This window comes from Elgaria multicarinata, chromosome 8, assembly GCF_023053635.1.
Source record: "Elgaria multicarinata webbii isolate HBS135686 ecotype San Diego chromosome 8, rElgMul1.1.pri, whole genome shotgun sequence".
In the NCBI taxonomy this organism is placed as follows: Eukaryota; Metazoa; Chordata; class Lepidosauria; order Squamata; family Anguidae; genus Elgaria; species Elgaria multicarinata.
This window is the reverse complement of record NC_086178.1, coordinates 54,629,610-54,654,699: the sequence shown is the minus strand read 5'-3', so window position 1 is coordinate 54,654,699 and position 25,090 is coordinate 54,629,610. Positions and strand designations below refer to the sequence as shown.

At 41.8% G+C, this 25,090-nt stretch overlaps 1 protein-coding gene across 1 annotated transcript; it reads left to right on the top strand.

The window, feature by feature from the left end:
• On the top strand, positions 1 to 24,765 carry AMER3 (APC membrane recruitment protein 3). Its single transcript, XM_063131545.1, has 3 exons — positions 1 to 135; positions 3,472 to 6,497; positions 24,493 to 24,765. Exon 2 carries the CDS (start codon positions 3,493 to 3,495, stop codon positions 6,481 to 6,483), a length of 2,991 nt encoding a protein of 996 aa, XP_062987615.1. The 5' UTR covers positions 1 to 135; positions 3,472 to 3,492; the 3' UTR covers positions 6,484 to 6,497; positions 24,493 to 24,765.
• The last annotated feature ends 325 nt before the right edge of the window (positions 24,766 to 25,090 follow it).

Here is a 25,090-nt window from a genome sequence, read left to right as displayed (position 1 = left end):
GCAAAGCTGCAAAGAGAAGAAATCAGTCCCTTACAGTCTCAAATGCATTACATGAGCTTCTTCATAAAGGCACTCAGCAGCCTCAGCAACAAAAATATACCAGCAAGGATTTCTGCGACTGGTATGTAAGATAAGGTGAGTAGGATCTTTTGTTGCCTTGCTTTCTTGTTACTAGGTTTTGGTGCAAGGGTGTGGTGTGTTTGTATTTCTTTGTCCCACTACCAGGGTGTACATTATTATTTTGAGCTAGTTGCTTGTCATGGCTCCTGTTTCATATGTCGAACCTTAATGCAAATATTCATTCTTTGTGTAGGCATTGAAAAGCAAGGTAATGAGATCTGGCAGAGTGAAAGCTTTGCAAGCTGGTACAGCAGACTGTCAAATATAGACAGGAATGAAATGGTGATTTCCTCCCAGGTATACTGCAAAAAAAAATTATTGTTGTTGTTGAGCTTTTCCCCCTCTGGAGGTAGGTTAGTGATTGGCTAGCTTTCTGTGCTGGATATCATATAGTTGTTCCATAAGGTATGAAGAAGGGTGGGAGATAAACACAAATATGTCAGGTTCAGGCATGTGGGAGAAGGAGAGAGGAGGAAGACCCATGTAAAATATTGGTGTAGAATTTTGGCACAGAAGAAATCTTGCTGTGAAGCAAATTAATCTCTTCCCCGCATTCCAGTGTGCGATTCTCTCCCAATCGTCCATTTCTACATTAGCCGTGAAAAGAGTAATTACTGCAACTCTTCTTCAGATGGCTGATCAGAGGAATGAGGCAGGGAGCTATCCATTGTGCTGATCATCTAGAAATATTGCTATGCACATATACCATGCACAAAAAAACAAGGGGGCAACGTTAAGACATCTATTGCAGCTCTGTAAATGAAAATATGTGAGAGCTAAGGCCTTTTCTAGCTACGTAACAACCTGCATTTCACAGAACAGTTGGTTTTTGTTTAATCTGAGACTCAGACTTCTCGTTTATACCTTACTAAAACAAATACATGTTTACACACAGTTATGCTTCGTATGTACAAATATAAAAAGCTTACATGCTTAGAGCATTTCCATTTTTACCCTGGGCACATTAATTCTGAAACTAATCCAGTGGACATTCACATGTTTTGGCCTATTCATGAGAAAAATCAGGGACTGGCCTAAATGATATGCAAATGAGAATGCTGCCTAACTGAAGAGAGGCAGGTGATGAAGAGGACTGATGAACCAAAAAGAAGATAGTCCTGCAAGCAAATAGGATGTTTAAGTGTGGGGCCCTATATTGCCTAGATCTATTTAGAAAATGTAGTCACACACACACTACATTCCTTTCTGACATTACTTTTTTGTGTCACCTCTTTTTCTTCTTCTTCCAGTTTTTCTTTCTAAGTGGGAACTGGGAGGCTATTATTAGAGCAACCAATTTGAACAGTGAGAAGATCAGTAGTTATTTAAAAGCATTTTTACATCCCACTCTACAGAAATAGAACTGGAATAATTTCTCAAATTGGCTGGGAGCCTTAATACAAATACATCCCATTATAAAATTACAAAATAAAAAAAAATGGGTTGCTCCCAAAACCATTCATGAGTGAATCAATTAAACAGAAAATAAAAATGCAAATACTTAAATAAAGCAGTCCTCAGCTATTAATATTCAGCCATTTTCTTCTTGGCTTTAAAAAACACATACATAAATGTAATAGCCAACAATTTCTAAGATATATATATATATATATATATCAATTACATTATAAAGTCTTTCATAAAGTACATGTAAAGCATTCTATGTAACAGATAATGATTAAACCACCTTTTAATTAAACTCTGACAGTGATAAATGAGCAATTTGAGATGAGGCATTAGAAAAAGACATGTGCACTTTTTGTCATAGGTGATTAAAACTGTTGCCTATTTTTATCCTTCTGACCATACATCTAAAAATTGAAAATTAAACTGAGGTTCTAGAAATAAAAGCAATCAATCTTCTGCATGCCAAAATCAAAATCCCATGGCAAATATCAAAGGGGTTGTTTAATTCAAACAATTTTAATACAGCTGCCTTAAATATTACCACAAGCAAGCATTGCTTAAAGGTATTCATTTGTTTGTTTCTTTTATGAATCAAACATTTTATTTTTAGCTTGTGCTCATTTGTATCTTGGCATAAGTAAGTTGACCTGCACACCAATAAAGCCAAAGTGCTTGGATTTGACTTTTGAGGGGTCTTGGTCTGACTCACACAATTATTTTTGACATGGCTACAACCTTTCCTCATAATTTTTGGTATGGTAAATGGCCTGACAAATTCAAGATAACAATTCATACATTCTAAGTCAACTCAGTGTATTGTGTTTTTCCTCCTCCTCCTCCTCCTCCTCCTCCTCCTCCTCCTCCTCCTCCTCTATATCTATACCACCAGATCATGGAGCATTCATAAGGCTAGTGAAAAATCAATGTGGAACAATTTCACTGTGTTAAAAATGGTTCTATGATGGTGAGTATCCAGGAACTTCGGCTAAATTATTCATGTGACAGTTGGAAATAAAATTGTTGCTTGCTGAAAGAAATTAACTGTATATAAGAGTAATGGTAAAGCAGATATGATCGTTATTTGGCAGGGAAGCTATCAATTTTAAAAGGAATAAAAATATTAGCGTGAAGAAATACTATTTTAATTGAAAAACATATTACTTTTAGTCTGAGACTTTGGTAAGATAAGTTGATGAATGTTCAGTGTTTATGAATCTTCATTGTATTAGCATAATCAGGTATGTATTGCTGATACCGGAAATCAGTTAGTCTTCGTTATTGGCTGCATATGTATTTCCACTGACTTCAGTGGAACAACTTAGTGGTTTCAGATTAGGGTGACAGTCTATTTTTGAAAGAGTCCTGCTGGAACAGTGAGGCCTAAATCTTCAATAGGTGTTTAACCTGAACTTTGAAAAATGAGACATGCAAAGGTTTCACTAAACTGATAACCTTTGTTCAAGAAGAATCATGATTATTGATGGAAATATTTTGCATGAAGAACAAAGCCAGTTCTGCAATGCAGTACTGTAATTCTAGAACCAGGATTTCCAAAGTGTGCACTAAGTTCCTAAAAGGCAAGAATAGTTGCTAGGGGAGAGACCAATTATTTCCTGATCCTGCCAATCTAATAAGAACATTTTGATTGGATTAGGAAATGAAAATATATATGAACAGATGCTCTCTAATTAACATGGGCCACTAAATGCTTCTCCACTTATTGTCGTTTTAGGTGTGACAACAAAACTAGTAAGTCAAGAAGTCTTTGTTTTGTCTTAGTTGTATTTGGGAAACTTAAACCCTTTACTTCATGACTTGGGCAGATTTGCTATGGTAAAGGCGGAAAAACCCTATTTTAAACAAAACCTCCCAGAATATATGGGTTTCTTGCCATCATATGGTGGTAAATACTGTCTATGTTTTATTCTGCTGTTTTGGTTGTAGGTCCAGTTGTGATAGGACAGCATGGAGTTCAAAAGAGGAAAAACCTTCATAAAATCTAGCATGCAGCTGACCCATGAGAAATTACCTTTAGTGAGTTTGAATCCTAGAGAAAAGGTCAATGTAGGAACAGACATAAAAGAAAAGAGCCATCCTGCAGTTGAAAACCAAAAAGCATTTTTTTCTGAAGATAAGAATGACAGCATTTCTAACAGGTCAACAAAGACAGGGTCTAGTGAGAGCATCCTGTTGCTCCCAGAGACATTCTACAAACCAGTACGGAAAAGTAAAACTCATGATTGTGTTCTAGGCAGTGTAGACAAAACTGAACAAAGCAGCTACAGTAGCAAAATCTCTGAGGAGGGCATCATAGCTCCTGGAAGAGGTAAAGGGCGACTCATCAACAGTGCTAGTTTTTCTGGACTTGGGAATACCCAGAATTCTTGTGGTAAGAAAGAACCTGCCATCAACTCAAGCCATTTCTTGAACAGCCCACAACAGATGATTGATTACCGGAACTTTGTACCACAGATGCCCTTTGTACCAGCTGTTGCCAAAAGTATCCCCAGGAAAAGGATTTCCCTGAAGCGATCTAAAAAAGGTCTCCGGGACATATTTCACATTAAAAAAAACAAGCCAGAGAGTCTTTCCTTGTTGTCAGAGAAGCAAAAAAGGCTGCCTTTTCCAGGTTGCAAGTCAGATTTGGCAGGCCGGTTTGGTAAATATTTCTTCAAAGCTGGAGAAACCTTTTCTGCTGACTGTTTGGCACAAGACTTTTCTGATGGTGAGCTCCTGTCAGAGTCCTCCTATGAGTGCTCCAGTGTTCTGTGTGAAGATGTTGCTTCCTTGAAGAGCTTTGATTCTCTTACTGGATGTGGTGAGATCTTTGCAGATGAGAGCTCTGCTCATATGGAACTGGAGGTCAATAAAGAAATCTTGATGAGGCAATCTCAACAGAAGGAGAACCCTGCCATGGGATCCTTTCAAGGTGGTGTGGAACAGCTTGCATCCCCAGCTCAAAATGAAGCAGCTGACTTTGCCAAACTTTGGGACAATATTAATAAATCAGTGCAACTGCATCAGAAGACATTGTTTGATAGGAGGTTACTGAAAATACCTAGCAGTGAGCTGGAGAAGGCGAGAAATGAGACTAGTCCCTCAGTGACTGACCTGCTTTCTTCCCCTGACTCTTCCAAGGAGAGTTCCATAGATACAGGGACCCCAAAGAGTGACAACCAGGAATCTATGTCCACCAGTGATGAGGGATACTATGATTCTTTTTCTCCTGGGCAAGATGATGAAATAAGGGAGGATCATTCTCCTGGAGTACTAGGTAGGTTCCCAAGAGACAGTTATAGTGGGGATGCCCTTTATGAGCTGTTCTATGATCCCAATGAAGCTCAGATCAGCCCAGTTCTAGATGATGACATATGCATGTCAGAAAGCATTTCAGAAAAGGCAATTGAAATACCTTTGTCAATTTACAGCTTTCATGTAGGGTCAGAAGAAAATATGGCTTCCCAACCAGCTGTTGACATAATCAGCCAAGGATTCCTTCACAGCACATGGAAAGGCAAAGAGTGCTTGCTTAAACTCTGTGACACAGAGCTCTCCCTGACCATGGGGATTATCAACTGGCTGCGGAAAAACCCAGGACTGATTTCCCCTCAAGATTTTCCCAAGAATCCCCAATCACAAATGAAGAAAGATGCTGAGTCAATGCCCTTTAATCCCAGCACACACCAGGACATGTACAAAGCAGCTCTCGGAAAAAAGAAAAACAATTCAGAGGCGTCTTCAGCTGGCAGCCAAAATTCAATCCAGACACATTCAGTAGACAGAACTGAAGCAAGCCAAAGTGATGCTCTTTCTTTCAGTCCACTTCCAGAAAGTTCTCAAGAAAGGGAAGGACATTTGAGTTTGATGTCTGAGCTCATAACTGAGAATAGCATATCATTTGACATGCAAAGATCAGAGGAGAGTTGGGATGATCTACTGATGAGTTCATCTGAAATGGAGAAAATATCTCTCTTAGAAGAATGTACAGATCCCAGCACTGAAACGTTATCCTTTGAAGTCCTAAATCTGGAGAAAATTTGCCAAGCTGATGAGAACCCTTTGGTAATGGATAACCACGATGCGGAATCATGTTCTTCTTACATGACTGCTGCAACCTCCCCAGATTCTCTAGAGACTGGAGATGAAAGTGAGACAAAGGATCAACCCTGGCCTGTTGAATGTGATGAGCCAATAGAGCCCCTGAACCTCAGTCACCCCCAAAGCCACATCAGTCAGACACCAAAAGAAAGTGACACTGACATAATTCAGCTTTTGGAACATTGTGTCACTCAGGTTGCTTCCCTAAAGATCAGTTATGATTCTGAAAATAAGCACTTGGAAGATACACGCATTGAAAATGAAGTCAGTGATAACACTGATACAATGGCTCCATTAAAAATCCAACTACCATTGCAGAATGAATGTAGCAATATAGCTCCAAGCTCCAAATATCCTCTTGTCCATCATTCAAACCCATGTAATGTCAAGACAAACATTGGTGGCAGTGCTCCATATCTCACAAATCAAAAGGATGGCTTCATTTGTTTGGAAGATCAGAAAAATGCAAGTATCCTAGACTGTATAGGCCCAGTTGCAAAAAATAAGCTAACCTTTGAATATGCCCAGTTGAATAATCAAGCCCTATCTTATATCAAAGATTTTAGATTTGAACTCAGTACTCAAAACTCTACTGCCATGGCAAACATTTGCAGACCCACCTTTTTACCACTCTTTGGTTCCATTTGTTCAGACGCCACCAGTGGCTTTTCACAGTCTTTGTGTAAAAGGAGCAGTTCACTGGAGAAGCAATCACAAGACCAAGAGATTACATCAAGCAGCACACCTTTATGTGCTTATTCAAAGTTCCAGTGTAAAGTACTGCCACAGGTGTCCACTCTTCCACTTCCAGAAGATGCTACTAAAGAGAGAGCAGTGATGGAGAAGAACCATGAATAAGTTGCTGTAGTAAGGTGAGTCCTTGAAGGAAGATTAAAATTTGCAATTGCATTGAGAAAAATTAGGAAGACTGTTACTTCCTTTCCACTGATTTTGGCTTATTCAAAAGGTTTGTGGGATTTATTATTTTTAATGCCTTCATGCTTTACCCTTTGACACTTCAGTATGGCGGCTACATGTCCCTCCAAATCCTTTCCCTTATGTCCAGAAAACTAGAATCATAGAATCATAGAATAGCAGAGTTGGAAGGGGCCTACAAGGCCATCGAGTCCAACCCCCTAGAGCTCAATTAAGAAACTTTCCAACAATGTAAATCACCTCGGATTACAGGAGATGTGGAAATATAATTTGTGAAGCAGCTTTGTGTGTAAATCCATAAAAACAAGTAGTCTGCAAATGTTTTTGATAGCCTTGCATCCCTGCACATTAGATATTTGTGGGCTGCAAGGGGAAAACCCCCCCACCAATATCCTTTTGTAACATTTCTCTGCAGCTTAGTCATGTGGAAGAGATCTGTACTTGCCATAGGTGATTAGGTACATGGCAATGTATAGCTCTGTGATAATGTGATGCATGCACTTATATCTGTAAGAACTGTACTGAAGGCAGCATTTGACTTAGGCCTTCGCTAGACCTAAGGTTTATCCTGGGATCATCCCGAGGTCGTCCCTGCCTGCTCCCGGGATATCCTGTGTGTCATTTACATGAATAGGGATGACCCCGGGACGATCCTGGGATAAACCTTAGGTCTAGCTAAGGCCTTAGTGTATTTGAAAAGAAATATATAGAAACTGAACATCTCAGATGTGTTAGCTCCATTACAGATGCTAACATAGAACACTCCTGGTTTTAAGCATCATGAATATATACAACGAATTGTACATTTTGTAAAATTATAACTATGGCCTTAGCTAGACCTACCTGTTAGCCCGTGATGGAGGAGGGAAGATCTTGCATAGTGTTTAACTCGAGATCCCTCCTTTGTTTACACATGAGGCGCGACGACCTCAGAAGGAGAGGCGTCGTGCCTGCCATTCTTATTTTATTTATTAAAGGGCCAGCAGTGCACGAACGCTCGTGTGCATAAAGTAAGTGGTTTTTTAAATTTAAATTCATTTCTCCGTTCCCCCCACCCTACCCCCGATGGGCACAGCACTCCTGAGGAGTGCTGCGCACCTGGCCACACATTCCACAGTCTCGGGCTCAGCCCGGGATCATGGAAAAACCAGTGCCAAAGGGGAGGACGAGATCCTGGGACAAGGAAGGGATCATCCCTCCTTGATCCCGGGATCCCCTGTGTTTCATGTGGATCATCCTGGGATAAAGCCCCGTTTAGCTATGGCCTTTGACTAAAGCTCTCTCTGACAAAACAGATTCCTTTCATGGTATATCTTTTGAATACACAACTGTCAACGACAAGGGTATGAAAAGCTCTCCGCCAGAGATTCTGTCCTGTGGTTGCTGTTTCATTTCACAAGAGAGGTTCCCTGCTAACTCCTTCTTCCCTCGCTGGAATACCTTACTCATTCACCCTGGGCCAAACTACATAAACATGCTTTAAAAAGTGTGTTTATTGTAACATATTGTTGGTAACCATTCACTCCTGAGTGAAGCTGAGGCAAGTGCTGAGTTATGTGGACTTAGCAGAAAACTATTTTTCTAGGCAGGAGTTACTTACTGCTAGATGCAGGAAGTGGAAGCCTAGCAGATGCAACTGTCAGAAGTGGTAATGGACTGTATTCTTGTACTTCATGAGACATACTGCAAACAGACATTGAACTGGGGGCATTTTCTAATATATTGTTCCACTAGCAGCTGTAGTGTGCCACCAGCTGTCAACATAGACACCTGCCAAACCAAAGACATGTCACAATTTGTATGCTACATTTAATAGGATGATTAAATTAAAGATTTCTCTCTCTTTCTCTCTCTCTGGGAAAAGAATGGAGAGGTTACTCTGAATATTAATTTAGGGTGTACTGTAAAAGCGGACAATTCTAGAAACATCAAAATTGGAGCTCTTGGTATATAGACTGGATTTTGGCATGCAGTTGAACTATTGCTTGACTACATACCAAAGTCTTGATTTTAAAACAAAGCATGCATATTTTATTATTACACTACAAAGATTCCTGAGCGAGAAACTCAAAACTTGAATATATTGGGATGTTTTGCTAATTCATGCCCACACTTAGCCCACACATAGCAGCACTTCATATGTTACTTTCTCCACTCTGAGCAACATCTCAAAAAAGAAAAAGAAAAGAAAAAAGGAGCACGGTTTTGTAATGTATGCATATCAATGTGAGCATGTTTTCCACTGTATGTACACAGATTGGGGGATTTGTACATGCAGTGATCCCTTGTTTTATGCACCTGCAACAGAACATACACTTGTAATGTCATTTATATGGTGCAAAATATACTTTTTGCTAGTGCCCTATGAAATGGCACATATGAGTTGGCTCGTCCGTTAGCAGCATCTGCTCAGTTATATGTTTGCAAGATCATTTTTGCTGAAATAAGTTTCAGGAAATCCTTTGAAAATAACAGATGAGAGATCATTGTCCTTAGGTTTCCATTACAATGCGCCTGTGCAAAGTCTATTTCGATAGCAGTAGCAATTATCTATGTATCATCTATGTATAACTAGAGTGGACTTAATATTTCTCAAGCCTAGATCTATTAGAGAGCTGACAGGTGCGCCTGGTGTTTGTTTTTTCTTTTTAGAAAAGCTCAGGGTCTACTCCATAATGGAAGTGGGAGGAAGGCAGAGCGTATCTCAGAACTTCCAGAGAAACACGAGGTTAAGCTATTCCTACCCGCAGCACAGAGAGAACCCCAAGGCTAAGATGAGATCACTGTTTCTTAAAACAGCCAATGTACTCAGGCTTCTTTATGGGACTACATCATGCACAAATCATTGTCCTAGCATGGGGTGCAGTGGAACTGGAGTGTGCATATGTGAGTGACAGAGAGAAAGATAGAGTAAAAGCAGACAATACATTAATGACATTTTTACTCTAATGTAAGCACACACACCCCATCCAGATTGGGACTCTAGTGTGAAGGAAAGGGGGCTTTAATCCTTTCCCCCTGTGTTTATGTTAGAGAATAAAGCGGTTACATTTGCTTTAGCACACACACAGAGAGAGAGAGAGAGAGAGAGAGAGAGAGAGAGAGAGAGAGAGAGAGAGAGAGAGAGAGAGAGAAGGCTGACATTTAGTAGTTAGAGAACTGGTATTTAAAAATGGCATCTGTACACAGTTCCACTTTTCTTCCCTGTGTGATTCTTCCCTACTACAAAGACCAATTAAACATATTTCAGTTTTCAAAATGTCTCCTCAAATCTCAAGACTCATTTGTGGCTCATAGGAGTTTGCAGCTAAGGAGCATGTTCATAGTAGGGTTGGTAGTTGATCAGAAAAACTATTTGGCTGATCTAGTGCTTACCTCTTTTAAAAGGAGCTTGATCAGCAGAAATAAGTACGCACAGCATTTTGGTGCATGAGGATATTATCACCTGCTAATGCCTGCAGATCAAGCTCTGTTAAAGACACAGGAAGTAAAAAAGAGAGTGGATAACCCAATTCTGAAAAGGCTTCTGATAGCAAATGTATCATTGCAATGGCAAAGATTTTAATACTGGATACCGATTTGCTACTAGAAAAACCAGCTGTTGCCTTCTAACTAGAGAAGCAGTATCTTGCTTGGTGAGGGGTCCTAGTTTCTGTCAGTATATTTTGAGTGTCATCTAGCATGTGCCCAGAAAGGAAAAATAGATGCTAAATTAAACAATTTTAATACTTCATTAAACATTGCTCCTTCCAGCTTTGGCTTTGTACCACTACACTGTCAGCATCTGACGTGTCCAGTAATCATGATTGCATGTAACATCAGCACACTCACCCACCCCAATTTGGTTAAAAGAGTTTTCTTCCTCTTCTTTTACTTAAATAAATAGATGTCGGGTGCTTGGACATTGACTGTGTCAGATATGATGCGACATCGTTGCAGCTCTTTCTCAAAATAAAACGATTGATTTGCTATCTTGCCTGTTATTGCAGTAGTATGTTTCCATGGTTACAAGCTCACAGGGCTGGCTTGCTAGGTTCTGGCAGGGCTGAAAAGAACGAAGAGCATATTCCCAGTTAGCCTGGTGTACACCAAGGGTGTCACTGAAAATCCTAAATCAGGAGGTCTTGTACACTTTCTTTTGTTTTCTCTTTCTTTTTTTGTAGCTTCATAAAACAGTGGAGGCCTTTTTTTAAAAAAAATATTATGGGGAAAACCATGCACAGTAGTTTCGTCCAAGTGATGAGGACACAAAGAGCATAAGCCCCACTGCCTTGATATTGAAATGGGGCTGGGTGGGTGGGTGAGTAGAGCTTAGCCAACGACAAAATGCGGACCGACTGATTGCCTGTCCACATCCTGCCATTTCACTGTTAAAATGAAACATTTTCCTGTAACAATTACTGCCATAGAACAGTCTGTTTACATTTAAAAATCATGCAGAACAGGGTGTCATTGGATCAAAAGAAACAAAAGGGAGCAGAGAAGGAATTGGGGTAGCTGATGTTGCAGAAGGTAAAGGACCTCATGGAACCTATGAGGAACCAGCTTCCACCAACTTGGTGCCCTCCAGTTTTGGTTTGGGACTCCAAGTCCCATCAGCATGGTCAGGGATTATGGGTGCTGTAGTCCAAAACATCTGGAGGGCACCATCTTATGGAAGGCTGATGAAGAGGTGCAGAAGGTGAACCAGCCATTACATATTCTCTTTTATCCCTGCCCCTTTTAAGTCTCAGCATCCCTTCATACGTTATGTGGTGGCCACTGTTTGTTTTCCACTCCAGGTACACGTGGCTAATCCTAGCTCCCTGGCATAAGTAGTGGTACATTAGATATGGATGGAAAAATGCACACATTTGTCATCTGCATATGGTACAGTTTTACACACACATGAAATGTGTGAAGTGACCCTAAAGATACACTTCTATGTATACTTATTAGGAGGTCTCATAGGATCTAGCTCTCAATCCCTCTAAAAAAAATCCACCAATTCCACAGTGCCCAGTGTACTCACCCTGTTTGTGTTTCCTTCTTAATGTTTTCCTGGGTTCTGCCTTTTCATTTTGCCACCTTTTTGCCAGGGTGATTATACCAAATTGTGTATGTGCAAATCATGAGCATTATCAGTGCTCCAGGTTTTGGAGGGCTTTGGGGTAAAATACCCACAACTGGCTCCCTCCCCCAATGAATCTACCTTCTCACCAACTATGATGGATTTCCTCTCTCTAGCACTAGCACCACCTATGGGAAACTGCTCCTTCACTGGGCAATCCAACCTATGTGTTTTTGTTTTAATTTAGAACAAATGTTTATATTTCTTTTCTTTTCTTTTAATTTTTTTTTTATTTAATACATCCAAACAATATAACAATACGATATAAAACAATAAACGTTTATATTTCTGGGCCTAAGGAACTCTCTCCCACTATAGTTCAAGAGTTCCACAAGCTGACCTTTTCTAGTGCCACCAATCTTGTATAAGAATACAGTAGTGTATATCTTATTCCTAAAGAACTACCAGACTAACTTTTCCTCATCATTGTTTTAAACTGAAGCTTGAGCAGTGTAGTAGACATGCAGAAAATTTTGAAACTTTGAAAAGATCAAAGCTCGAGATTTGGGCAGCTTAGGAAGGGAGAGGACAGAGAGATGAGGCGAAGGAAGGTTAATGCGTACACCCCACACTGTGCATGTAATGTAACATATGACACTGTGTGTGTGGACATGTAATAATGCTTACTCCTGTGCATGGCTGGCTGGGGAATGCTGGGAGCTGTATGACTTTCCCCCCTGTCTAAACATGCATAGTATTGCGCCCTTAGACATTCTAATTTAGGAAAAGAGAATCCAAAGAAGGCAAACACACAATGAGGAGGAATTCAATTTAGAATACTCATATGCAGGCAAGAGTGCTATTATTGTTGGGTTTTAGTACTGAGCACACTGTATGCATAATATATAATAACATTATGCTGCAATTAAGAGATAAAGGCTAGGGTTCAATTTGTTTCTTGCTCATTTCCCCTTTCAGTATACAGTGAAACTGAAATAGAATTTTGCTCTCAAAACCAGTTTCCATAGTGATAAATTCCCTGATATTTTCCCCTAATGAGTGAAACTAATTGCCCCACCGCTCATATAGAATGGGAGAGTTACGCCATATTTATCTATTCCATTAAAACCCAATGGGACTTAAGAGAAGTGTTTCGCTTTGGTTGGATTGTACCCACTGTTAATTCGGCACCGCTGTTAATTTGAAGAGGAAGAGACTGGGTAGAACACCAGTAGAGCAACAAAATTGGAGAGCACTCTCCAGTAACTGGTTATATGGCTAAGTAAAAACGATAAACAAAACACCAATTTTAGTGTGCAGGGCGTTGTCTATTTGTAGGGAAAGCCCTGCGATGGTTGTGGATCTGCTCTGCGTCGATTAGTCAATGCAAGTGCAGTTTTGCAGCCACCATGGGGCTTCCTTGTGATGCTGCGATTTGAAAAAGTCAGGGATTTTTTCCAAGGGGGCGACATCAATACTGTACTTCCACCATCTGATGTTGCTCCAGGGCTGATCTGGGGTCAACCCAGGGGCGGTGCCTGGTGGAAGGCGACCAGTGATTGGTCGCTTTCCACCTGGAAGAGGGCAGGGGTGGTTCCAGTACCCGGATGGCTGCCCAGAAACCCCGTGCTCCCTCCTCAGAAAGTGCAGGGATTGAGAGAGGCGGCACTAACCTGACGCCGTGAAGACAGCCCCCAGGAAATACTGAGATGTAATGTAGGTTTACTGTTTAATTTCCTGGATGTATTGTCTTCACTTTTGTAAACCGCCCAGAGAGCTTCGGCTATGGGGCGGTATATAAATTTAATAAATAAATAAATAAATTAACCCAGGTTCACAAATATTCTTGAAATATTTCACTGGTAAACTGTGAAAATATTTCACAGTAAACTGAAGCTGTTCAGAGTTTTAATAATAATAAAAATAAGACAACTTTGGCTGCAATCCTATCCTCACTTGCCTGGGATTAAGCCACATTGAACTCAATGTGGCTTACATCCAAGTAGACTTGTATAGGATTGTGCTGTAAACATTACATTCATGATAAAATAATGTCAGTGGTGTGAAGGCTCAAACCAGCTTGGTCATGTGGTGAACAGGTGCTTTGCCTGGGAATCTCCTTTCAGTTTCCTGTGCTTTGACCATGTTGCTTGAATGGTTCCATTTATCTTTCCCCCCTGCTCTGTGGTGCCTTGCCTGTTCTCTTTGTTTTGCCCTCTGTACAGATTCTTCTATTAACACTCCTTTTGTGTCCTGGTGACATCCTTCTCAATCAGGGAGGGCATTTACTTCTCTTCCAACATTCCCTTTTGTAGTAATTTGGTACTGATTGTCTGCTCTGCTTTTTCCTTAACCCACTGGCAAGCAGATCCCCTATATCCACGATCTCATCCCTCTCTCACCGCTTTTTTGGGGTGGGTGGGAGGGTGGCTGTACTCTGGAATGTAGGAAGGTGCCTTATATCGAGTTAGACAAATGGAGGCTGGTGGCTCCAATTTGGGTGGGGTTGTGAATCCATTCTGAGTTTCAGTCAGAACCAATCAGAACTCTGAATAAGCTATCCTATTAGGTGGATCAACAGTTGGCTACAGAATTGGACTCAAAGAGTACTTATCAATGGAACCTTCTCAAACTGGGGAGAGGCAACGAGTGGGGTGCCGCAGGGCTCAGTCCTGGGCCCAGTGCTCTTCAACATTTTTATTAATGATTTGGACGAGGAGGTGCAGGGAACGCTGATCAAATTTGCAGATGACACAAAATTGGGTGGGATAGCTAATACCCTGGAAGACAGAAACAAACTTCAAAGTGATCTTGATAGGCTGGAGTGCTGGGCTGAAAACAACAGGATGAAATTTAATAGGGATAAATGCCAAGTTCTACATTTAGGGAATAAAAACCAAATGCACAGTTACAAGATGGGGGACACTTGGCTCAGCAATACTACAAACGAGAAAGATCTTGGAATTGTTGTAGATCACAAGCTGAATATGAGCCAACAGTGCGATATGGCTGCAAGAAAGGCAAATGCTATTTTGGGCTGCATTAATAGAAGTATAGCTTCCAAATCACGTGAGGTACTGGTTCCTCTCTATTCAGCCCTGGTTAGGCCTCATCTAGAGTATTGCGTCCAGTTCTGGGCTCCACAATTCAAGAAGGACGCAGACAAGCTGGAGCGTGTTCAGAAGAGGGCAACCAGGATGATCAGAGGTCTAGAAACAAAGCCCTATGAAGAGAGACTGAAAGAACTGGGCATGTTTAGCCTGGAGAAGAGAAGATTGAGGGGAGACATGATAGCACTCTTCAAATACTTAAAAGGTTGTCACACAGAGGAGGGCCAGGATCTCTTCTCGATCCTCCCAGAGTGCAGGACACGGAATAACGGGCTCAAGTTAAAGGAAGCCAGATTCCGGCTGGACATCAGGAAAAACTTCCTGACTGTTAGAGCAGTGCGACAATGGAATCAGCTACCTAGGGAGGTTGTGGGCTCTCCCACACTAGGGGCCTTCAAGAGGCAGCTGGACAAGCATCTGTCAGGGATGCTTTAGGGTGGATTCCTGCATTGAGCAGGGGGTTGGACTCGATGGCCTTGTAGGCCCCTTCCAACTCTGCTATTCTATGATTCTATGATTCTATGATTCTATCCAAGGTGCTGAACCCATTTTGGAGTAGGGTTCAGCACTTTGGATAGCTCCTTTAGAGTTCTGGCTGGTTCTGATTGAAACTCAGAATGGCTTTATAGTCCCACCAAAATCGGAGCCACCAACCTCTACTGAGTCAGACCATTGATCTATCTCAGCATTGTCCAACCTTTGGGCTGTTCAGACAACATGCTAAGCCATGGTTAGACCACTAACCCTTTTGCAGCAAATGGTTAGTGAGCATGTTTAAAATGCAGTTATGTAGCCACCATGGTTAGGAATGGTTCACACAACACACTAAGTCATGGTTCACACAGCACTCTAAGCTATACTGTTTAGCTCAAAATGCTTAACCACTGTGGCTTAGTGTGTCATCTGAACAGGGTCACTGACTGACAGTAGCTCTCCAGGTTTTCAGACACCGAGTCTTTCCCAGCCCTACCTGGAGATGGCTCATTTGACACCAAAGTCAATAATGAATTAGATGTTTGCAGAACGTGTTCCACCTGCCTATCTGAACAGTTTTGCCATTGTATCTTTCATGTCAGCAGCCAGGCTGGTGTTCAGAGTAGGCATGATTGGGCACCTGCCGAGGGCCCACACTCCAGCAGGGGTCCACTGATAAGGAGCCCCTGTACTTACACCTCCTTTACACCACTGAGAGCTGCTGGTTCATCTGCCTCTCGTGCTGACCCAGACGACAGCGACGATGAGAAGGAGAAGCAGTACATATCTCTGCCTCTCCCTGGCTCTCTGCCCATCAAGCAAGGAAGGGGTGGCAATGAGGAGAAAGAGGATGAGGAGAAACAACAATGGTTGTGACAATGCTGGTGAGGAGGTAGACACCCTGAGGGACGGGGTTCTTTGAGGGGGTCTGGCTGAAGGACTCTCAAAAACCTGGAGTCAGCATTGTCAGCGGCATATCTCAAGTTCTGCTGGCGTAGCAGGACATTTGCCAAATCCTGTAGCCAAATCCTGGATTGTGTCCTAAATCTATTTTTGATTCTGTTTCACCCTCCTCCTTAGCCTTCTTTCCTATCAAGAATTTGAATCCTTTGTTGATAAAACTGATTCAGTATATTCTCCTACCCTCCTACCCTATCACTTCGTCCTTCATCTGCTGCACTTTTTTCTTGTTTTTCTTCTGTTTCTCTTTGAGGTGAGTCCTCTCTCACTATTCTAGCAATTGGAAAACAACAGGGTATAGACCTCCTAGATACAATGCAGGTGGGGGTTGCTTGGCTGAACGGACTCTGACTCCCTAGTCAAAAGGTCTTTGCCTGTGGAAAACTAAACAATAGGGGAAAGGGATCTGACCTAACTTTCTTTCCTGCCGTGCAAGTTTTCTATGTGCAAAGAGGTATGTTTGCTTTTTTTTTTTTAATGTGGGGGAACTTTCAAACATGCAGTGTCTTATATTTGAGAATAGTAGAATCCCAGCAGGGCTATACCACATGTTTTTTTCCCCTGAATATGTAGATTGGCTCTTAGTTTAGCTCCACATCCTCCCCTACTCCTATTCCGTTTTAATTTATATCCAACTTGTTGACGCATCACAGCTTTATTCTGTGCTACATATGGAAATGTCACAACCATGCAAACATATTGAAAGGAGATTTACAAATACTGCCAATACTAATATATATTATATATATCAAAACTGTAGCTCATCTGGAGTAGTCTTTTATATTAGCACAGTGCTCTGAGGTGGGTCTGGAATGCAGGTGCACCCCAGCAAGTTATATTCTGTTGCAGCAGCCTTTTGAGCTGCATTTTCTCGGCTTCTTTGCCAGTGCCACCAATTTAATATCTTTCTGAATACAGGAGCACTTTTTTGTTCTCATTCTTCCCTACAGAATATTAAGGGAATTGTGACAATGATCCTAGGGGTGCACTTTTTAATGCATTATTCAAAAGCAAAAAGGAAAGTAAAAAGCTGGCTTTCCAATGAATAATTCAGGTCCACCACAGCCTCGTGCTAATTTAGCCACTCCGTTCCTGGCTATCACCTTATGTATTTTTAATGTTTGGCTATGCTGCTGTATATCACAACAGATGGAAATCGGCGCTGGAGTCTAACCCCAAGTGAGCAACTTCATTCATTATATATATTATAGCCGTTGATATCTCACACGCTTAAGGAGTCAAATCTTTCCAAGGTGGCTTACTAGTAAAACCAAAACATAATAAACTCTCAATGGGACCATGCCAGCTGGGAGCCGATGGTCCTGTGAAGTGGGAGGGATAGTCCTGCTAGAGCAGGGGTGTTGAACCTCTGTCTGCCCGTGGGCCAAATTCCATTTCAGAGAAGCTCTCAGGGGGCGCATTTCAGTGGTGAGTGGGGCCAAAGGCAAAAGAGGAGGGGCCTAAATACCAGCATATTTTATCTGACTGCCAGTAACTATGCCTTGGGAGAGGCACTTCAACCTTTTAGAACCGAGAACAAACCTGCACCAAAAGCTAGGAAATCACTAAAGAATCCGTAGTTGAGGTGGGGGAAGGGGTGGAGCCAGTGAAAGGAGGCATGACCATTTGGGGAATCCCAGAGGGCCTGATTAGGACCTCAAGAGGGCTGGTTTTGGTTCCTGAGCTTGAAGCTCTGCATCTCTGCACTAGTGGAAGGAGCAGGCTCTGATGTCTTCTTTGACTCCCTGCCTCTCTCACATAGGGCCATCTACCATCACCTGATGGTAGATGGAATCCAGGATAAAGAGGGAGGCAGGTGAAGGTAACCTCAGGTGCCCCCCTCCATCACCCCCAGGGGCACAGCAGCAACGATCCAGTTACTGCAAGTTTCCAGTTGTGTTATTCCTCTATACCACAGCACCACCTAGAGGCTATGTAGTGGAAAGGCAGGAAAGGAAATAACTTCATGTAGCGCTCCAATCTTAATTCTGCAGTGAAACCAGACTTAGAAACAGTGGGTTAAACAGCCTCATCTAGAAAAGCTCTTCAATACTTGTTAGCATCAGATAAGAAGCTAATATTTCTGTTGACCTATTCACCACAAACATAGGCTGCCCTGAGATCTAGGGCAGGATACAAATGTTTTAAATAAATAAATAAATAAATAAGAGGTGCCTCTAGACAAGGCTTTTATGGCACCATCACCCTGTAGGGATGGGAGAATCAGCAAGGCTAAAGCTCATCAAGGTTCTCTCATTTTCTGCTCTAAGCTAAGTCTGCCTCATGCCAGTTCCTGAATGCAAGTGGGTCTTTTTTCCTTGTTACTTTGTTTGAGTGGGAACAGTGTGCATTTGAGTGCACATTTTTTAAAAGGCCACACCCAAATGTGTGCATCCCCCCCATTGATAAAATGCACATTTCCCCCCCCCGAAATGCACGTTTTAAAGTGTACTATTTCTGTTGAATACATTTTGTGAATGTGATCGCAAGTGAGCTTTGTCCAAAAATATGCTTGTGTTCATGATTGCAAATGGGACAAGTTCTGATGTTTAACAAACTGAAATGAATTTCCCCTGCACCCCTGTTGCCTTGCCTCATTCATGGAATGTTATGGGGGATCTGAGAGCTCCATCAGATGAGCATTTTATTGCACACTCATTACTGGGCAGTCACAGATTTTCGCCGGTCCCTCTCACAATGATGACTGCCTTCTTCATGCCACAAAAAATACCCCAGTAAGTCCAACTTATTTTTTGAGATGGAAGTTGCCTCTATCTGCTGCTGCATGCAGGAGAAGCAGCATGATCCAAATGGTTCTCTGAATAGGCCGTGTGCACATTGTTTACTTCTTCTTTCAAAAGAGGAAGTAATGAGGGACAAATGTGTGGGCAGAGAAGCGATGGTAAGCAAATACGATTTCCCCCAGTGTGATGATGCTCCCAATGTTGCTGTCTTCTACTTGGTACCCTTCCGTGTTTTCGTACTGCTTCTTCAATCTTTTATTCCATTAGAAACTCCATTAAGGAGAAAAAGACAGAACAGCTGCACAATGCCTTCTGAGTGTTAGCACGTGGAGCCCTCTATTTGAAAGCATCTGGGGTTGTTGGGAGGAAACAGAGCAGGGTGGCTGTGTGTACTGGCTGTCAGTGTCAAGTTTAGAACCACGAAATCATAGTTAGGAGGGGTCTTGAAGATCACCTGCTCAATGCAGGCTCTTTCCTGCAGGGTGCAGCTGCTACAGCATCTCTGATTGATGGCAATACGACTCTTGCTTAAATACCTCCAACAAAGGTATACCTCCAGAGGCATTCTGTTCCACTGCTGAACAGCTCTCACTGTTAGGAAGTTTCTCCTAATGTTTAGCTGAAATCTGCTTCCCTGCAATTTCTACCCATTGGTTCTAATCCTGCCCTCTGGAGCAACCGAGAACGGGTCTGCTCCATCTTCTGCATGAGATATTTGATTGCCCTTGAGATACCATGTTTGTAACTTCCAGGACTGAGATGCTGTACCCCCTCACAACCCTGTAATGACAAAGAGAGCAAGAGGAAAAGCAAATTCTTGATGGAAGTAACAGCAGTCTTACTGGGATGTGTGTGAGTGATTTTTTTAAGGGCCTATTCCTCTATAGATATATATTACTACATTTTGTGTTTATAGATTGGAAGGTGATTGTGAACAGAAGCAGCAGGTGTTATAACAGCAACCTTTCAGCCAGCAGAGGGCAGAATGTGACTAACATTTCTGGAGCTTTTATTTATTCTCTGTCTCTAGCATTGTAACAAAAACAGAGGTGAGGCAAAAAGGGAGAGCACCATTTTTAGAATGATATGGTGAAGAGGTTGAGATGAAATAAAAGGTGCAAAAATCAAACTATTGTTCTCTTTGCTTCTTTGATTTCTTTTTGAGACCTCATAAAACCTGTCTTCTTTTGGAAGGAATGGAATATCACTGCAGGTGTAGATTGCTTTAGTGCTCTCCTAGCTTGTCTCAAAAAGAATATCATTTACCTGCCAAAGGAGCAGTCAAAAGAGCAATCCAAATGATCAAGGGGTTGGAGATTTCTTGCGAGGAAATGCTAAAACAATTAGGACTTTTTAGTTGAGTAAAAACATGACTAAAAGGGAGATATGATACTGGTTTATAAAATCACACATTGTAGAGAAAGCGGAGAAAAAGAATGGACAGGTTCACACGACATTTTAAGCCATAGTGATTTAGAAGCTACTCGCAGTAGCTTATTTTGAAAATAAGCTACTGTGATCCCTCACATGTTTGGAGAATTAAGCTATGGAGCTTGGTTTACTTTCCCTCCTCCCTTTTTAGTCCTCCCACTCAGCTGCGATGATATCCCAACTTCCTTTGCACAGGATGCCATATTCCATTGCCCCTCGTGCTGAAGTTACATCACATTCCTTTCTCCGATTCGTCGGCTGCATGCTAGGGGGAGTCTCCTTGTATCCTCTGCCTCTGTCTCATTGCCACGGATCTCACCCCAACGTTGCTTTTTCATGGAAAAGTGAGCTGAAGCAAACCACTTGCTCCCCTTCTCTCCCCTTTGCTTCTGCCCCTTCCCCACTTCTTATTCCTGTTCCGCAGCCCCAATGTCCAAGCCTTTTCCCCTCGCCAGCAACCAACAACACCGAAATAAAAGGAAGCTGTTTATTGGCATACATTACAAAGCGCCTTTTTTGGTTTGCTTAAAACTGGGCTTCCTCAATACTGCTTTGAATCTACTCAGGCACTTTGCAACCCAAAGGGGGTGGTGGTGGTGGCTCTAAACCCTTAAAAGTTTGCAGGACCAAGTACTAACCACCAGGCCTGCCCATGCTTAGCTTCCGAGATCAGACGAGATCGGGCCGTTCAGGGTAGTATGGCCATAGACGGAGGACCAGAGCCAGATTTCATGCACAATTGCTCTTGTGTGGATGCACCTGATACACACACACACACACACACACACACACACACACGTACTGCTTATGCCTGTGCACCAAAAAAAAAAAAGGGGTGGCAGCTCTAAACCCTTGAAAGGTTGCAGGATTAGGACAAAATTTCACATAGAGGTTTCCATCATGGGGAGGCACCCAAGGCAGAACTAAAACCCTTTGCAGCTATGCCTCTTTGAAGGAAACATGGGGGTTTGACATTTTGGAAATTGGTAGACCGCTGAGGGAGAAGGGAGGGCAGAGATGGCTAGGCAGATCTCAGGAATTGAGATTGCCCAAAAGGAGCAGAGTGGCAGCAGCGGTTTTGACCACTCTTGCCAGGCAACTCTATAGGTGATGTGCTTAAACCACTCTGGAGCACCAGACCACATGATAAGCCATGGTGGCTTAAATAAACTTCACTGCAGACTTTGCCTTACCAGGGTGGCTTATTTTGGCTACATAAACCACTGTTGGGAAAATCAGCATGCAGGCAACATGATAAGCCATCATGGTAAATTCAGAAAAATAAACCATCATGGCTTAATGTGTCATCTGAACCCAGTCAATGCTTTCTCCATCTTCCATAATACTAGAAGTAGCAGCCACTCAGTGAAACAGATTGTTTGGGGATGGAAGGTGGAAGGTGTAGTCCTACACACCTGGAGGGTGCCAGGTTGGGGAAAGCAAAACTATATGAATGCAGTAATGGCTGAATTTACAAGCTTAAGGCACAATCCCATGCATATCTAGAGAGAAAAAAGTCTTACAATTCTTAGCATGCCCCAGATCTATCAATTCACTCTACTTATTTTTTTAAAATATAATTTAAAAAACACATAAATGTTAAATGATAAATGTTTTTAAAAGCAATACAATTAAAGAATTCATACATAAAATAATCCTGTGGATGAATAATGGGAAAGGGAGCCTAGGCAGGAGAGCTAGCAATTCCTGAATTAAATACATTAATAACAGAGGGACATTTTGTTCTCTCATGAGACAAAGGAGAGATAAGTTTGCAAGAATGTTCAGACACCAACATTACTGCATATACAGCTTTTAAAAAGATGTGTAAGCTGAAAGAGAAACCTACATGAATGAGGAGGTGGGAAATTAGTTTAAGGAACGGGCAACAATCACAATGAAATAGCAAAGGCACACGATTTATGAGTCGCAAAGAATTTCAGTAACAATAAAGGCCAATTCACACACACCATCCTTTCTGTTGCTAGGCGCACACATAGCTTTGGTAAAGTATTGTGAGAACCACCAACATACATAGGTTTTGCAGCAATGGTTGCTGGCACTCATATCAGAATGAAAATCTATGCAATCAAGTATCCAACAACACTCTTTTGGTTCATAATTGACTTTCTCTGTGTACACAGGGCTGGACTAACTGGAGAAATTTTAGGAGAAAATGGCTATGTCACCCAGCCATAAGAAGTAGTGTTACATGTATATTGGAGGTTAAGGATGCAACCCTATAGCCAGTTAGAGTAAGTGCCTTTGAATTCATTGAGACTTAGCTCTGATTTGACATGTATAGAATTGCTCTGTAAAAGGAATAGTTAGTTCACACAGCTAAGACTGCAACCCTATGGTTGCTAGGAGGGTGTCCCAAGGGCCATAGAACAGATTGGATTTCCCCTCTGAGGGTGGAGAGAGAGGGTCACTCTCACAGAGGGATAGCCGACCTTGGATGCCTCCTCCCAGCCCCTGTGGAAACATCCGTAGCTCTTGCCTTTCCAGTGTTAGCTCCAACATCAGGGGGGATAAGATTAAGAAGCGTGTCATGGGTGGACTGTGAGAGTCTTTGGATTCACAGGAATTAAAGCACTTCCAGGCCCCAGACATGTCCCCAATATAAAGGGAAATGTACACCATCTCTGAAGCTGGTGTATATAATTCTTCTCCCATTTATTTAAATGGGAGGGAAATAGACAAAAGAAAAAAGAAAAGAAAAGGGGGAAAAGAAGAAAAACATGAGCCCGGCAGAGCTTTGGTTAAGGAAGTTCCCTGTGTTTTGGAAAAAGCAGTTCCTCCATCCTCAGATCTTCCACCCTCACTAGAAGAATTGCTCAATTCCAGGGCAGGCATATTTCTACTCCCATTCTGGGGCACAATAGGGCTTTGAGAGCTTTTCTTCATGCAGCGTTTATTGCGCAATTGTCTTTCTTCATTCATGGTTATTTACATGAATTTTAGATGACGTTTTACCCTCTAGTTTCCCTACTGTTTTTAAAGAGCACTCCCATGGGGTTTTTAGAGTGGGGAAAATGCAGTATTATTTGAGAAAATGAAACAAAATGCATCACCTCATTTGTGTAATTGTTTTATTCTGCTGTACCACAGTGCCACCTTGAGGTTATGTAGCAGAAAAGCAGGAAAGGAAAATCTCATTTTGGAGAGCTTGGACCTCAGTTCTGCGATAAAACTGAAAGTAAATATAGTGGACTAACATCCTTATGTAGAAAAGCTCTATAGCCTGCAGATCTGTAACTGCTCTCAGTACTTTTTGTACATCTTGATGTTGGAGAAGCACTGACCTTTCTGCTGCCTCACAGAGGAGATATGTGAGGTCAGGTCTCTCTCTCTCTCTCTCTCTCTCTCTCTCTCTCTCTCTCTCTCTCTCTCTGTGAGGACCTCTCTCTCTCTCTCTGCCTTTTAGAGGAGGAGATTTGAAATATCCTATGGCCTCTGTGATGCCCTCCCAGGGACCAGAGAGTTATGCCAGGCTCCAATCCATTTTAGCAAGGACTGAGTTTCAACTGGGTGCATGCTAAAGCAACCACAGGGCTTCACATGCCAAAATCTGCAGAGTTTCAACCCAAATTCTCAGTATGAATAGACCGTCTTTACCATGATCTTCTCTTTTAGGGAAAGAGAAGAAATGTTCTTGACAGTCTAGGGGGCATAGTGAATTTCTGGAGGCGCAATCCTTCCTCCAGTCTCTGAATTTATTCATTCTCCTCTCTCAGCTAGAAGGAGAAGTGGAGAATAGGAAGTGTGAGATATGCATGGCACAACTGCATGATGTAACTTGCAACATGGGGTGGCAGAATTTTGTTCTCCCACATGACACCATGTAGTTTGGACATACATGTAGTTTGGACAACGTGTTCCACAAAGATACTGGCTGGGAGGATTTTGCAGAGCTCAACAGGAACCTATTCTAGGTCTTGTGCTTTTTAAAAAAAAATATTATGTGATGGAGAGCATTTTCTGAAAATCTGATGACAATTGCAAAATGGGACTGCATTGCAAAAAAAGGAAAAGAAAAGGATCACATTAAAATGAAACTGGTTTTGATGAATTTGGAATTTAGCACAGAAACAATCACATTCAGTCTGCACTTTGTAGAATTACTGCACAGTGTAGATGTAATCTGTTTCTTATATTTTAGGTGCAACTCTAAAGAACCTCGTTCCCCCACCCCCAAGCATGTCAATTTGTCGTCTGTATCACATGAGGTAAGAGACTGGTGCCATCAGTGACAGAGACTCCCATGAAGAACATTATGGATGATCATGTTCCTCCTAACCTTTTACCAGAAGAATGTGAATTTTAATGAAAATATTGTTAACTCTTGGCACTTTGTAGCCCAGCCCCCTGAGTGCATATGTGCAATGTATAAAGAGATTTGGTCATGTTGAGTCAAATGAAAGAATTAGTTTAATTTTAGAAAATACATATATACAATTACCACAAGGTGAAATTCTATTGAATGGCAATATTACAGTCCAACTAAGGTTGTACACAACTTCTTTGGTGTGCAGAATGGGCTTCTGTGCATGTATTCCTAGATGCATAAGGAACTCTCATGCCAATAGGTGCCGCACAATTGTCTCCTGAGTTTGGGAACTCCACTGAAAATCACGCTCCTGTATGATGGTTCAGCTTTCCCTGAACAAATGACTGAGGTTCTTATTGATTTTCTTACTTCAGTGCCTGGATGAGGCTGTATTTTTATTTTTATTTTCAATCCATGAAAAGTACATTGA

What these genes read in the sequence shown, in the direction of transcription:
- AMER3 (XM_063131545.1), top strand. Translation starts at nt 3,493, where the DNA reads ATGGAGTTCAAAAGAGGAAAAACCTTCATAAAATCTAGCATGCAGCTG.